Source organism: Chaetodon auriga, chromosome 7 (assembly GCF_051107435.1).
Source record: "Chaetodon auriga isolate fChaAug3 chromosome 7, fChaAug3.hap1, whole genome shotgun sequence".
Classification (NCBI taxonomy): Eukaryota; Metazoa; Chordata; class Actinopteri; order Chaetodontiformes; family Chaetodontidae; genus Chaetodon; species Chaetodon auriga.
Window position 1 is genome coordinate 28,606,959 of NC_135080.1, and position 15,417 is coordinate 28,622,375.

General features: G+C 39.8%; 2 protein-coding genes across 7 annotated transcripts in view; one reads left to right on the plus strand and one right to left on the minus strand.

Annotated features, from left to right (window-relative positions):
- The window catches only part of nf1a (neurofibromin 1a), a 162,557-nt gene that overhangs the window by 116,666 nt on the left and 30,474 nt on the right, over positions 1–15,417 (plus strand). The window lies entirely within an intron of this gene.
- On the minus strand, positions 4,346–14,376 carry LOC143322907 (oligodendrocyte-myelin glycoprotein-like). 2 transcript variants are annotated; one of them, XM_076734346.1, is made up of 3 exons: positions 13,947–14,376; positions 7,822–8,034; positions 4,346–5,995 (listed from the first exon to the last, which is right to left on the minus strand). In XM_076734346.1, exons 1-3 carry the CDS (start codon positions 13,949–13,951, stop codon positions 5,005–5,007), a joined length of 1,209 nt encoding a protein of 402 aa, XP_076590461.1. In that variant the 5' UTR covers positions 13,952–14,376; the 3' UTR covers positions 4,346–5,004. The 2 variants fall into 2 exon arrangements, with proteins under 2 accessions (XP_076590461.1, XP_076590460.1); XM_076734345.1 differs by lacking the exon at positions 13,947–14,376 and having other exon boundaries at positions 4,352–5,995; positions 7,822–8,105.

Consider the following 15,417-nt stretch of genomic DNA (forward strand, 5'->3'; position numbering starts at 1 on the left):
TGAATGTGCCTCTGCTCCTGTCACATGTCCAATGTGTCCCATAGTTTTAAATATAGCCATTTGACAGGGAGTCCAATAACCGCTGTGAATAATCCTAGATGTTATTAACAAAGTCTGTAGTTCCCAAGATGTCTTACACCAGGACCAGGCAATTTCCTTTAGCTCATTAGCTATCTTCCCTTCTATACCAACCTCCCAAGTTCTCTTGAGACCATCAAGTTTTGGTGGGTTATACTGTCTCATAAGATTAGAAAATCTGGATGCCCCACCATTGGTCAACTGGCTGCCCTGAAATATTTCCTGTATCACTGTTTGTGGTATAGAGGGAGTTTCCTTTGTATAGATATTGGGGTTTTGCATTTAGCCATCATCTGTTCCAATTACATAAAATTGTCATCTTCAAAAAGATCTTCAATAAAGATATTCCCTTTTCAGCCCATGAAGCTTTTTTGCCCACTTTTAGTACTTTATTTTGCCAAAGTGATGACTTTGAGGAAGGCTTTGTCCCTGTGACCTGGCATAATACTCTCTAAGTTTCTCTCCCAAACATCAACATTGGGTTCATAAATGGGATTTCTCCCCCTGTTTGTGAGATAAAAGCCTGAATGGGAAATGGTTTAAGTTCCCTTTCAATTGAGACCCGTGCTGCAGCTTGATCTTCAGCAGTATACATTTTGGACAACTGATTGAGGGAAAAAGCATAGTGTTACCAGTAAACTCTTGGTAGAGTGAGACCCCTGTCTTCATTAGCAGCACATAATTTTGTTCTGTTAAAAAAAGATCCTTTACCTGCCCATAGAAAAGTATTTACTGTCTTATTGAACTTTTTTAGTAGTAGGAGAGGGAAACTCAGTAATTCAAATTTTTTGATTGTTCATTTTATCCAACAAGGGTAGCCCTATTTAGCCCAATTTTGTAAAGTCCTCTCTATTCTCTGTATAAGGGGAAGAAGGTTTTCTGTCATTATGCTTTTTAGCTTGTCATTGATCCATCTGACAAAGCTCTCTACTATCAGTCCTCTCTGCTCCTCTGTAAAAGTAGTCTCTAGGTGAAGACAGCATGTTTCATTTCATCAAAAAATACACTTAATACCCTTTATTAAGTTCCCTCAAAGTCCTCACTATTCATATTACATGAGCCTGTACAAACATGGATGTAAACTGCAATTTGACTGGTTGGCAGAGACATACAACTACAACTAATTCAAATGAAGTCATTGACTTTAACTAAAAGAATAGTCATATATGGTAAGATTGAGTGATTGGATGAATATATCGGCAAGCAATTGCCAATTTTTGTCATTTTATGTTGCTAATTTAATGGTCCGCCTCCTAGGAATGAGTGATTCAGCAAGTGCGATAGCACAAAAGCCCAGCATCAGTAGAGAGTGGCAGTGGGGAAAAGCTGCCAAAATATTTGCCAATTTTTGGAACAGTGAAAAGACTAACATAGACAGTTTTGGTGAGTTTCATTTTGTTTCTGTGGACTTTGAATGTTGAGTGTTTTTTCCGATGAGTTGGCAAGTCAATTAAGCTAGTCTTAGCTTGGGAAAAGAGAGAAACTTAAATTCAGAATGTGTATGGTTCTATTTTTCTTAACATTTTGTTAGTTTAATTTGTTCATTAGACAAAAAAGAAGAAATACATACAACTATAAACAGTACAAAAGTATTAGGCAGCTATGAAAAATGCTGTAAGATCAGAATGCTTTCAAAAATGTGTTAATAGTTTATTAATTAACAAAATGCAGTGAATGAGCAGAAGAGAAATCTAAACCAAATCAATATTTGGTATGATCACCCTCTGCCCTCAAAACAGCATCAGTTCTTCTAGGTATACTTGCACACAGTTTTCAAAGCAACTCAGCTGGTAGGATCTTGGAAAACTAACCACAGACCTTCTGTGGATGTAGGCTTCCTCAAATTCTTCTATCTCTTCTTGATATCCGAGACAGACTCGATGATGTTGAGATCAGGGCTCTGTGCAGGCCATACCATCACTTCCAAGACTTCTTGTTATTCTTTACGATGAAGATAGTTCTTAATGACATTGGCTGTATGTTTGAGTTTCGTTGTCCTACTGCAGAATAAATTTGGGCACAATCATATGTCTCCCTGATGGTATTAGATGATGAATAAGTATCTGCCTGTATTTCTCAGCATTGAGGACACCATTAATCCTGACCAAATCTCCAACTCCATTTGCAGAAATGCAGCCCCAGACTTGCAGGAAATCTCCACCATGCTTCACTTTTGCCTGCAGACACTCATTATTGCACTGCTCTCCAGCCATTGCGCGAACAAACTGTCTTCAGCTACAGCCAAATATTTCAAATTTTGACTCATCAGTCTAGAGCACCTGCTGCCGTCTTTTGGGTCCCCACTTCCTATGTTTTCGTGCACAGTTGAGTCACTTGACCTTGTTTCCATTTTGTAAGTATGGATTTTTGGCTGCAGCTCTTCCATGAAGACTTCTTCTTGCCACAGTTCTTCAGACAGTAGATGGGTATACCTGGGTCCCACTGTTTTCTAACAGTTTTGAGCTGATGGCACTGCTGGACATCTTCTGATTTCAAAGGAAAATAAGCTTGATTTGTTTTTCAACTGCAGCACTATGTTTCCTTGGCCAACCACTGCATCTACGATCCTCAACATTGCCCATTTCTTTTTGCTTCTTCAAAAAAGTTTGAACAGCACATCTTGAAACCCCAGTCTGCTTTGAAATCTTTGTCTGGAAGAAGACCTTGCTGATGCAGTATAACTACCTTGTGTCTTGTTGCTGTGTCTTGCCGTGGTGTATGACCTGTGACATGAAACTGTCTTCCACAACCTCACCTTGGTAGCAGAGTTTGGCCTTACCCAGTTTTAAACCTCCTGTGAACCTGTGTTTCAACCTACATCTGAAATTGATGATCATTAGCACCTGTTTGGTATAATTGGTTGATCATACAACTGACTATAATCCTAAAAAAAATCCCTGACTTTGTGCAAGTCTACCTATAAGAATTAATGCTGGTTTGAAGGCAAAGGGTAGTAACACCAAATATTGACTTGATTTAGATTTTTCTTTTGTTCACTGACTTTGCATTTTATAAATTGATAATAAATAAACAGTTATTATTTATATTTTTGGAATCATTCTTACTTTATAGCATTTTTCACACCTGCCCACACCTAAAACTTTTGCGCAGTACTTTATATCGGCAGTTGCTGGTTGTTGGGCTCATACTGGCCAGTTAGAAAATTTTTTCGTATTTCCTAACCCTACTGTGTGGCCATTCAAGGTTCTAATTTGATAAAAATGTGAAACTTAGTACATATTTGGACATGCTGAATACTTTTACTTCCAGGATCCTCCACTGCTGCATCCGCTGCCATTCTTTTTCTTTGTTTGGAGGGAAGATCCAAACTGTTGATGTTTGTCCCAACATTGCCACAGACTGTAAAAGGTTTGAATCATCAGCCAGAAAGCCCGCTAGCAAGAAGTTTTACAAACATAGTCTAACATTCCTATCAGCCGAAATGGAATAGAAATGTGGAAAGGAACGATTTGTAGAAGGGAAGGTCATGCGCAGCCCTTTTTGTTTTATGTTGAATGCTTGCAAGATCGCCATTCCATTCGTGATCCTGACCAGACCACTTCCTTTACTGCTGTCCAGTGTAACTGCCACTGCAGCTTATAGCTCTGCAAGGAGCCATGCAGAGCTGCTATTCTTTTTCTTTGTTTGGAGGGAAGATCCAAACTGTTGATGTTTGTCCCAACATTGCCACAGACTGTAAAAGGTTTGAATCATCAGTCAGAAAACCCCCTAGGAAGAAGTTTTACAAATTTAGTCTTACATTCCTATCAGCTGAAATGTAATAGAAATGTAGAAAGGAACAATTTGCAGAAGGGAAGGTCATGCGCAGCCCTTTTTGTTATATGTTGAATGCTTGCAAGATCGTCATTCCACTTGTGATCCTGACCAGACCACTTCCTTTACTGCTGTCCAGTGTAACTGCCACTGCAGCTGGTAGCTCTGCAAGGAGCCATGCAGGAGGGCTACTTTTTATCACGATTTGTCAGTTAAGGTAACAAAATACTAAAAGTACTGTCAGCCCAGCATTGAATGGAGTGTTTAATGGCCTCACAGTAAAAAAAGCACCAACATTATGATTAAGAAACATAGTCACAGCTTACTAACTATGATGACAGAAATCAAAGAATTTGATCTTATATTAACATTTTGAGCATCTTTAGCAGGAATGCAAAACAGTTCGTTCCTTTGACGAAATTTTGATGGGCCGTCTTACTCAGTACTGTCTTTTTAACATGATTATTTGTTTTTATACATGTTTTTTTCTTTTCTGGGTTTATTTTGCTGTGCACTATATACATCATAGAGCATTCATTGCATTGTACTGTTGTAATGCATAGATTTTTTTATTATTATTAAATTTTCATTGCAAACAAGAACACCTAAAACTAATTTTTTCTTTTTAATTCTTCAATTTAACTAGCTCTTTATTGGCAACTTTTTTTTTCTGTTTTGCTTTTCACATATTTTTAGGCTCCTCACTACTTGCATCAGATGTGCAAATAGGGGCTACGGAATGTTAGGCAATGTGTATTGTCAATCTTTTTTTCAGTGGCTCTGTAGGACCAAATGTAGTGCAAGCATCGCTGTTTATAGGAAAGCATTAAGCATAGCAGTCTGTCAGTGTACAAGCATTATACTTACAAGTGAGCATTGACATTAGCACTGACTTCAACCATATATTTGCAGTTGTTTTCTGTCTTGTAGGTTAATACAGTTTATGTTTGTATACAAGATTTTGAGAGTCATTGTGATGTTGTAGATGTTAAAGCAGTTGACAAGATGATGATAAACTTCATGTTGGCAGAATGTAATAACAGTGACAACAGTTTTTACAAGGGAAATGAAAATGAGCTAGTAAGTGGAGTTACTTGGACATACATTCACTGTCCAGACAAAGTAATTTATTTTGTGTCCTGTCAAGATTGTTCAGAAGATGTTGTATGCTGTTGAAATAATAAAAATAGTCAAGGTGACAGTTTGTGGAGTCTCAGTGAGGAGCCCCCGACCGTTATTTTGTGAGTTAGCTACTTTGGGTTTCTTGGTTAAAGACATTGGGTTTCTTGTTGTGCTTGTGTGGGTGGAGACACTGCCAAAACTTGTGGAAGATGTCCAGACAAACACCATGTGGTCTCCAGACTCATTCACTCCTCTTTTGTCCTGATGTATTCCTGTCTCGAGAAGTGCAGATTTTACCTGATTACTAGATGTGACCTCTGCAGTTCTTGCAGGTGATTGACCATCATGCCTTTCACCTCTGCTATTCACCCAGAGTGGTGGCTCTGTGAACAGTGCAGAGTGCCACTCCCTCGCTGGTGTTGCCTGATGGGTTTGCCCACAGATGGGTCTTGTATAACAGGGGCAGCCTAAGACAGTTGCACGGGTCTGCTCAGCCCATCTCAGGAGCCTTGTTATGTTTTCTTCTTCTTCACAAGCCCAGGGGTTGTCCCCGAGAGTCATCACCTCCAGCACCTTCAGCTTATCAAAGATCCCTTCAGACAACCAGGAGAAGCGATTAGCATGCAAATAAAAGTGTGCCAGCCTTGGTAGTAGATCCAACGATCCAGGCAGAATCTGTGTCAGATAGTTATGTGACAAATCAATGGTCTCCAAGTTGTGCGGCATATTCGTGGGCACAGTCCAAAACCTGTTGTGACTAAGGTTGAGAGCTTGGAGAGTCGGCAGTGTGTTGTTGATGAATACCACTCTTTCCAGCTCATTGTACGACAGGTCCAGTACTTTCAAGTTCCAGTGGTAAGCTGTGTCATTTTTGTCCAGCCAGCGTAGATGGTTCCCCGCTGCTCGGATGTCCCACAGAGAGCGTGGCAAGGAGTGGGGCATGCTTTCCAGGCGGTTGTAGGACAGGTCCAGGGTTCGCAGGTGGGCATAGTGGCTGAGCTGGCTGTCCAGAGCCTGCAAGCTGTCAGAAGATTATTTAAAAAACTAACTTATACATGTGCACGGTCAGTAAGTTTTTTATTCTGACACTATTTATAACTAGAAAAGAGTTATAAAGTCAGCAAATTGACTCTGTAATGTCAGTTACATAGCATTTTCTGTGCTAAGTTTGCTAACATTAGCCACCATAAATTACTGCTTATACCTGACCAAGTTAGGTATAAGCCACTTATTATTAATTATGATTTCAAGTTTTCACTTGTAAGAGAAATGCGTTGTTATTTCTCTCAGAAGTTCCATAGATGCACTTAAAGTACTTCCCCTCTACAGCAGATTGTTATCTGTTACTGTTATCATTCTGACACTTTATATTGCAAGTGTGAAAGCATTTGATGGATGATGCTCTATTCTCTCTCATTAGGTCAAGTCTGAGGCTCAGACAGGTCATATTTTTTACAGTAAGGCTCTGCATTATTATGTGAGGTGACAAAGATAGTTTGCAAAATAGTCAAAAGACCACTACATGCAAATGTCCCTGAAGATTTTGTTAGTGAGGAGGCGGGGAAGGCTGCAAATTAAGTTGGCTGTTGGTGCCCTATAATCGTGAAAAGTTTAGCATTTTACCTGTAGCTGTTCTGCCATCTAAAAGCTGGCCAAGTATCCCTTCTTTCTAAGCCTATCCTTCACTTCTTTTAGAAAAGAGTACATTTTTGGGAACCTGCTTTTTTGATTGCATAACTAAATTTGTACCTTCTGTTATCTCTGACATGAAATCCAGTAATTGTCATAGAGCATGCCCGTAACTAGGGATGCACATTTTGGATTTTTTTTATGACCGATAACCGACGCCCTTTAACGATTAATAACCGTTAACTGATAAGATTTAAATGCCCTTCCATGCTGCCATTCCGACATTCCGTCATTCCGACATGCTGCCATTCCGACATACCACCATTTAGACATATCACCATCCCGAAATACCGCTATTCCGACACACAAACGTATCACCATTCCGACAAGGCTTTCAATGTAAGGAAAGGTTGGAATCAGAGAGTCACTGACTCGGCGCTGTCCGGTGCTGAACTGCAGATTTACGATGACGGCAAATAGTTAGATTACTCATCTAAAATGTAAAAAAAAAAAAGCTACAAGCTTTAGATATAATTAACAGTACTGTAGGCTTCAATCGTCTGCTATTGCTTTTTAAATTATGTCGAGAGCGAGCGCGCTGGTGACTTCTTTAATTGTGTGTTCTGCTTCATTTCCAAAATAAAGTTTGAGCTTCTGAAATCTGATTTTTAAACAGTTCTGATGGAGCTCAATGTTTATCTGGATGATGCGGCTTCATTCCGAACAATTTTACTGTAAACCTGGACGACCCGCGACGTGTCTGGAGATAAAAAAAATCTTCTCAGACCGCCACGCATCACACTTTCTCCCGGCCATCATGGAGGGCAAAGTTCGCTGCGATGGTCCTCCATCGTCTGATGCTGGATGCTTGTTTCTTAAGTGGTACTGCATTGTACTCGTACTGCTCGAGTATTTCAGTGCTGTACCGCATAATTTGCAAATGACCTCCTCCCCTTTCCGGTCGAAATTGTCCCACACAGAACTCCTTTTTGTTCTCTTCATCTTCGCTGTAACGTGGGCTGTGATGGAAACCACGTGATGGCATGTGTTGCACCTGTCGACACGCCCCCCTGAGTTGATTGAATTACGTAGCTTAAAAACAAAATTGACTGTTAGTATTAATCGGTTAGAGTTACTGTTATCGGTTAACGGTTAAACGGTTAACCATGTGCATCCCTACCTGTAACCAAATAACATTGCAGAGCTGCAGCTACTTGCCTATTAAAAGAGAGGTTGAGAACACGTATGTTGTGCTGCAGACCAGGTGGTAGCTTGGTTAGGCCCCGTGAGGAGCAATCCACCACACGGTGTCCCCAGCTGCAGGAGCACACAGAGGGGCAGATAGACAGCACCCAACCTCCCAGCAGCCCACACAGCAGCAGGAGGAGCAGGCAGAGCAGAGAGGCAGAGCAGGCAGGCATGGTCAGGGCTCTAGAGGATGAGAAAGAAGTATTGAATAGAAAGTTAGTCATCTTGACTTAATTCTAGGAAAAGAAGATGACAGAAAAATAATTTCACTCACTTTTTGTGTGCAATGGATTTGATTTTCAATATTATGGTAATTGTTTTTGACAAACCAACATAGTGGTTAACTTTAGTTTAAGTTATTAAGCTAATGTTAGCGAGTTACCTTCAATGAATTTTGTCAGCCCATCCTTAGTAATGCCCTAGGAACCAGCTATATGGGGTAGCTGCCTAGCTTCAACATTCATTTTATCAATAATAATGATAGCGGTAAAGATTCATTCATTCACTGTTACATCTGGATGAAAAACTTCTGGATTCGTTAGATTTCAATGATGAGGCGTTTCTTTCAGCATTCTCTTCAAATGCTTATAATTTTAGTCTAAAATGGCATTTTTTAACTACATATTTTGACATTTTTAATCCATAAAATGGTTGTACATTTTGCTTTCATGTGTGCAATGTGTCTTTGACCCACATCCAGTTAATTAACAAAAAAGGAGAGAGAACTAATGATCATCATTGGCACATATTTTGGGAGCTGTTCAATAAACTCTCTAAAACTGGTGGACTATTATAATACTGGTGGGCACATGTTTTTTGTTTTTTGTTTTTTTTCCTAAAAATGCGGCTCCTCAATTCGATGATATTGAGAAAGTTGCAAGCGGCAATACCGGAGGCCAAGCAATAGTCCCAGTCTGAACAGGAACATTTTGAATGAGCACTGCACTAGTCAAACTGTAAAGAAAGGAATCTTTGTCTGTCAGACTGTCGTTTGATTCCCTCAACAACCATTCATCTGATCAAGTGGTTTTGATGAATGGTTCTCAAGAAAAGTAAAAAGAGAAGTTTAAATGACAGTGGGTGGCTGTGTTATGTCAATGTTATCTTTGACAAAGGGGCATGGCAAAGATGGTTGTGCTCAGTCAAAGCATGGATTCCCCCAGAGAAGAAGCTGCAGCTAGAAAACATAGTATGGGAGTATTTCAGACAGAGACCCAACAACGTGGTGCTCTGTACGCTTTGCAAATTGGAAATGGCTCATCACAGGAGTACAACTTTTATGCAAAGTTCTTAACTGTTTGTCCTCACCCAAGGATGATATATTAAAATTATCAACACTCAAAATGTGTTTCTGTTAGTAGAGGTGACTTAAAATTGATTTTCTAAATGTTTATTTAGAAAAAGTAATTTCTGCACCTCTGGTGTAATGGCAATGTAACGCTACACCACTCGTCATCTAACATTGTTTTTCACCGTTTTATATTTTCTGCTTACTTCAATGATCACATATAAGTGAGAAAATGACCAGAACTAATGCTACAGACTATTGTTAGAGTCTGTAAAGCATTTCAGTTATTTTCCATGCCCCACAGGAATGCAAAACTCAATTTGCCAGTGATTATTGTAACTGCTTAATACTGCAGTGATGAATTCGTCCAGATTACAATCATTTAAATTTTAATTCAAGTACCTAAGTAAGAATACTGATTCTCAAGTTCAAGGAAAGAGTTGCTATTACATACTATATGATTAGGCATCTGACAAACAGGGTCGGTTTCCAAAAAAGTTGGGATGTTCTGTAAAACTTAAATCATAACTGTTTTCCAAAAAATTGAAACCCCATATTTAATTGAAAATAGCAGAAAGACAACATATCAAATGTTGAAACTGAGAAATTTCATTGGTTTTTGAAAATCATATCATTCAGAATTTGATGCCAGCAATATGTTTCAAAAAGTTGGGACAATGGAAATAAAAGACTGGAAAAGTTGTGAAATGCTTAAAGGAAGCAGCTCGTAGAACATCTGAACAATTAATTAGGTGAATTGGCAATAGGTTAATAATATGACTGGGTGTAAAACGAGCATCTGAGAGATCCTGAGTCTTGCTGAAGTAAATATGGGCAGGGATTCACCACTATGTGACAGAAAGATTTGGGAGATTTCCTGATCTACCGTGAATAATTTCATTAAAAGATTCAGAGAATCTGAAGAAATCTCTCTAAGGGACAAGGCTGAAAACCAATACTGGATAGCCGTGATCTTTGGGCCCTCAGATGGCACTGCATTGAAAAACAGACATTATTCTGAAGTGGGCATCGCTGCATGGACTCAGGAACACTTCCATAAACCATTGTCTGTGCACACAGTTCGTCGCTGCACCCACAAATGCAAGTTGTAACTCAACCATCCAAAGATGAAGCCATATATAAAATAGATCCAGAAATGCTGCTGCCTTCTCTGGTCTCGAGCTCCTTTAACATGGACTGAGGTGAAATGGAAAACTGTCCTGTGGTCTGACAAGTCCCAGTTGGAAATTACATTTCATGGATGCCATGTCCTTCAGGCTAAAGAGGACCATCCGGCTTGTTATCAGCACACAGTTCAAAAGCTAGCATACGTGATAATACAGTTGTGCTCATAAGTTTATATACCCTGGCAGAATTTATGATTTCTTGGCCATTTTTCAGAGAACCTGAATGATAACACAAAAACTTTTTTTTTCCCCACTCATGATTAGTGGTTGGGTGAAGCCATTTATTGTCAAACAACTGTGTTTACTCTTTTTAAATCATAGTGACAACAGAAACTACCCAAATGACCCTGATCGAAAGTTTACATACCCCAGTTCTAAATACTGTGTATTGAACCGGTTAACATCAATGACAGCATGAAGTATTTTGTGGTAGTTGTGGATCAGGCTCTTTATTTTCCCAGATGGCAAAGCTGCCCATTCTTCTTGGCAAAAAACCTCCAGTTCCTGTATATTCCTGGGCTGTCTTGCATGAACTGCATGTTTGAGATCTCCCCAGAGTGGCTCAATGATATTGAGGTCAGGAGACTGAAATGGCCACTCCAGAACCTTCACTTTATTCTGCTGTAGCCAATGACAGGTCGACTTGACCTTGTGTTTTGGATCATTGTCATGTTGGAACGTCCAAGTATGTCCCCTGCGCAGCTTCCAGGCTGATGAGTGCAAAATTTCCTCCAGTATTTTCTGATCACATGCTGCATTCATCTTGCTGTCAATTTTGACCAAGTTTCCTGTGCCTTTGTAGCTCACACATTCCCAAAACATCAGCGATCCACCTCCATGTTTCATAGTAGGAATGGTGTACCTTTCATCATTGGCCTTGTTGACTCCTCTCCAAATGTAACGTTTATGGTTATGGCCAAATAGTTTTGATCTCATCACTCTAAATGACTTTGTTCCCGAAGTTCTGAGGCTTGTCTCTGTGCTGTTTGGCATATTGTAAGCGGGATGCTTTGTGGCATTTAGGTAGTAATGGCCTTCTTCTGGCGACTTGACCATGCAGCCCATTTTTCTTCAAGTGCCTCCTTATTGTGCATCTTGAAACAGCCACACCACTTTTTTTTTTTAGAGTCCTGTATTTCAGCCGAAGTTATTTGTGGGTTTTTCTTTGCATCCCGAACAATTTTCCTGGCAGTTGTGGCTGAAATTTTTGTTGGTCTACCTGACCGTGGTTTGGTTCAACAGAATCCCTCATTTTCTACTTCTTAAGTAGAGTTGGAACACTGCTGATTGGCGTCCTCAATTCCTTGGATATCTTTTTATATCCCTTTCCTGTTTTATACAGTTCAATTTTCCGTAGATCCCTTGACAATTCTTTTGCTTTCCCCATGACTCAGAATCCAGTAACGTCAGTGCAGCACTGGATGAAAGATGCAAGGGTCTGTCAGGAGCCCAGAAACTCACTGACCTTTTATCCACACACACTGTTTACAAGCAAACAGATCACATGTAAGGATGGTTACCTTTAGTAGCCATTCAAACCCGTTTGTGTCAACTTGTGTGCATGTTATCAGGCCAAAATCACCAGGGTATGTAAACTTTTGATCAGGGTCATTTGGGTAGCTTCTGTTGTCATTATGACTTAAAAAGAGTAAACTCAGTTTTTTGACAATGAGTGGCTTCACCCAACGACTTAGACTTAGACTTAGACAAACTTCATTGTCATTCAGTACACAACCACTAACCATGAGTGGAAAAAAAGTTTTTGTGTTATCATTCATATTCTCTGAAAAATGGCCAAAAAATCATAAATTCTGCCAGGGTATGTAAACTTACGAGCACAACTGTATGGGGGTGCACATGCCATGGATAACCTGAACACTGGTGAAGGCATCATTAATGCTGAATGATATAAACAGGTTTTGGAGCAACATGTGCTGCCAAGAAGAGGACATCTTTTACAAGGAAGACCTTGTTCATTTCAGCAAGACAATACCAAACCACATTCTGCACATATTACAACGGCATGGCTCTGTAGTAAAAGATGCTAAACTTCAGAATTGTGTAAGTTGAATATTGGACCGGAATTGGCTTTGAAACTAGCTGTGATGTCACAAATCATGGTCATAGGCCCACCTCATTAAAATTTGATTTTCAATGAGTGCAGAGAAACAGCCTTCTAGTGACACATATATACATACACAGACTGTGCACATACATCATTCTGTTCAGTAAAGCTCAAACATTCAACTGTAGGAACAAGAAGAAAATACATTTGGTAAATTGTTACATATGTATATTATTGAGTAATAAAAAATAAAGACAAAGAAGATAAAGATTATTCATTATTCAATTATGAATGATGAAAAATCTTAATGTCATTTTAGTTCTTTCCGTTGATTGAATGATGTATCATTGGAAGAAGAATGCTGATTTTAGCATTTAGTTTTAAGAACCAAGTGCCTCAGTAGTATTGTTGCAGATATATCCAGTTATGGAACAAAGGTGAGCCACAGATTTGAGTTATGTTGTTTTGGACTCTTAAAAATGTAGTTTTCAAGTTGTGTTGCTTTTCTAAAATGTGACTACAACATGTAGCTAGCTACTTGGTGGGCCAGGTTGTTCTTGCTTTTGCATTTTGTCTTCTGCAACGTTTTTGTTTAAAATTAGGTTAGATATATGCTTTCTACTATTTTTCATGGTCTTGTCTCTGGGAATCCTTGTCTGTGTCCTGACAATGAACCTATTCAGCATTATTTGCTCACCACACAACTCATACCAAGTGCTTGGGGCACTCCACTGTAAGAACTGGAGTCCTCACCAAACTTCAGCTTACCCTCCCCTTGCCTTTGCTTGTCATCTAAATAATTTGTTTGAGACTTCCATTGTGACCGAAACTCCATGTTGTCACCATGTTGTACCACAGACAGTTTGTGTTAGTGAATTAGTAGAATAGAAGAAGATTTGCCTTTGAACTGCAGCAGAAATGGAGAGCACTCTTGATTTTTTTTGACTGTCAACACATCACTTCAAACCAAGAGTGTCCATCTGACTTTCCTGTTTCCTGCCCATCCTGTTCTGAAGTTGGACAGATAGCTTAGCTTTCTGCTCCTGATGCATTTTGAAAGGCTGCTAGTCGCCCTGAGTCCCAACTAGTTTGAAGCTCTGCCAGTGGAACTGGAGCTCAGAATACTGCAGTGAGACTCAGTTCATTCACAACGATACACAAACGATATGTCTGCAACTGCAGATGTTGTGAGCTGACTCAAGGTCCATGTGTTTGTGTTTTCTAAAACAGTACTGTGGGACATGTTAACACCCTTAACACCCTTGAAATGTGTTGTTCATTTGATGGCAGCTGATTCTCTTCTGTGATTGTGCCTTACATCACTAAGTTCCTTTGTGTTTGTTTAAATACTGTCATGTTACTTTTGCCAATGTATCCATGGAATACTAAAAGGAGAAATCTGCATAGTAACAGAGCAAGGAGTAGTTTCCTCATGATCCAGCACAACATTACACTGTAGTTTACTGCATTATCAGGATCCAGAATGAAATGCCCTTCCCATCTGGTGTATATGGGTCATACATTTTTCCTTATCTTTCCATTTCAAATCACTCACCTCATCCTTACTGGTGTTGGTCTGTCATCTCTCCTTTTCTCCTGTTGTCTCCTCCAGCTCCGTTGCCTTTTTTCTTTGGTTTGTTCAGGGTTTTTTTTTTGTTGTCGTTTTTTTTCTCCTTTTGTGCTTTATTGGTTCTCTGCTGTTGGATAGTAGTGGTCTCAAGCTCTTATTTCTGGCTGTTGTAGCCTGGCACTAAACATGTTGCCTGCTAGCACAAGACGCGTTCTGCTCACCGCTCTGCAGGCTCCAGATACAGTTGGAGGTGTGGGTTAGAAGGAGATCTGTCGAGGAGAGGGAGCGAGAGAGCTGCGAGAATTGCAGTATCGAGCCAGCCCACTCCGCTGCTGATGAGGCAAGCTAGAAGCAATGGCGTGCCTGCCTGCCTGCCTGCCTGCCTGCCTGCCTGCCTTCTTTCCTTCCTTCCTTCCTTCCTTCCTTCCCTCCTTCTTTCCTGTGAGCATGCGCAAGCACATGCTTTTGTGCATGTCTGCTGACAGTAGCATACTTCAGAAGCTCTCTCTCGAGCACATGCATTCTCATACACACTTTATATATACTGGATAAAATGACTGTGTAATGCGAAAGGTGTCATTCATGTGACACTGCCCACAAACAATCATCATAAACCATCCACCTCCTCTTACCTGTGTGTCTTTACAGCACACATATTTTGTTTTGGTTCAGTGTGTCTGCTTTTAACAGACTCACTTTCAAAAACAGCAGGTGCTTTTAGGAAATGCGCCCTAGTACTACCTGGATTAAAGCAACTGTAATGCATACATTTACCATTCATCCAGTGTATTAAATGACAATGTGAATAGGTGTCTCTGGTAGTAATGAACCAACAGTGAATTATCAGCTGTATCTGCAGCTCCCCTCAACTTTACACAGTTTTTACAGTCTGTTTCATTGCATTGTTTAGCTCTCCAGCCCACAACATTACTGTTTTTGTTCACTCTCACTGCTCTCATAGCACCATTTTATGCTGTCAGCAGGCAGGTTTTCATAGAAACAGCTTTGAAAACCCACTGTATTCTGCAGTACCTGCTGAGCACCGGAAGTAGCTAGTAAATATTGGGGAGAATTTAGCAGCTAAAGAGACAGATATTTTAGACCAGACCAGAGATAAAGTGATAATGAATATTGACCTTGCATTAAATTTCAAAAGAATGCGAATATTGCTTTGTGTGCTGAATATGTGAATATGCAACTGTTTGCCATATCAGATTAATGAAGTGACAGTATGCCAAATGATCCATTAATCAGAATCAGAATCCTTAATTGATCCCAGAGGGGAAGTTGGTAAATGTATCTTTAAATTGTGTTACAGTTGTGGTTTTCAACACTACTGTGAGAGTTTGCAAAAATATAGCTGGTGGACAAATAGTGATGATCAAGGAATATAGATTTGATTGACTTCTGTTTACAGCATTGAAGTGGGTAAAAATCTGCTTGAGGCCCTGTTGCC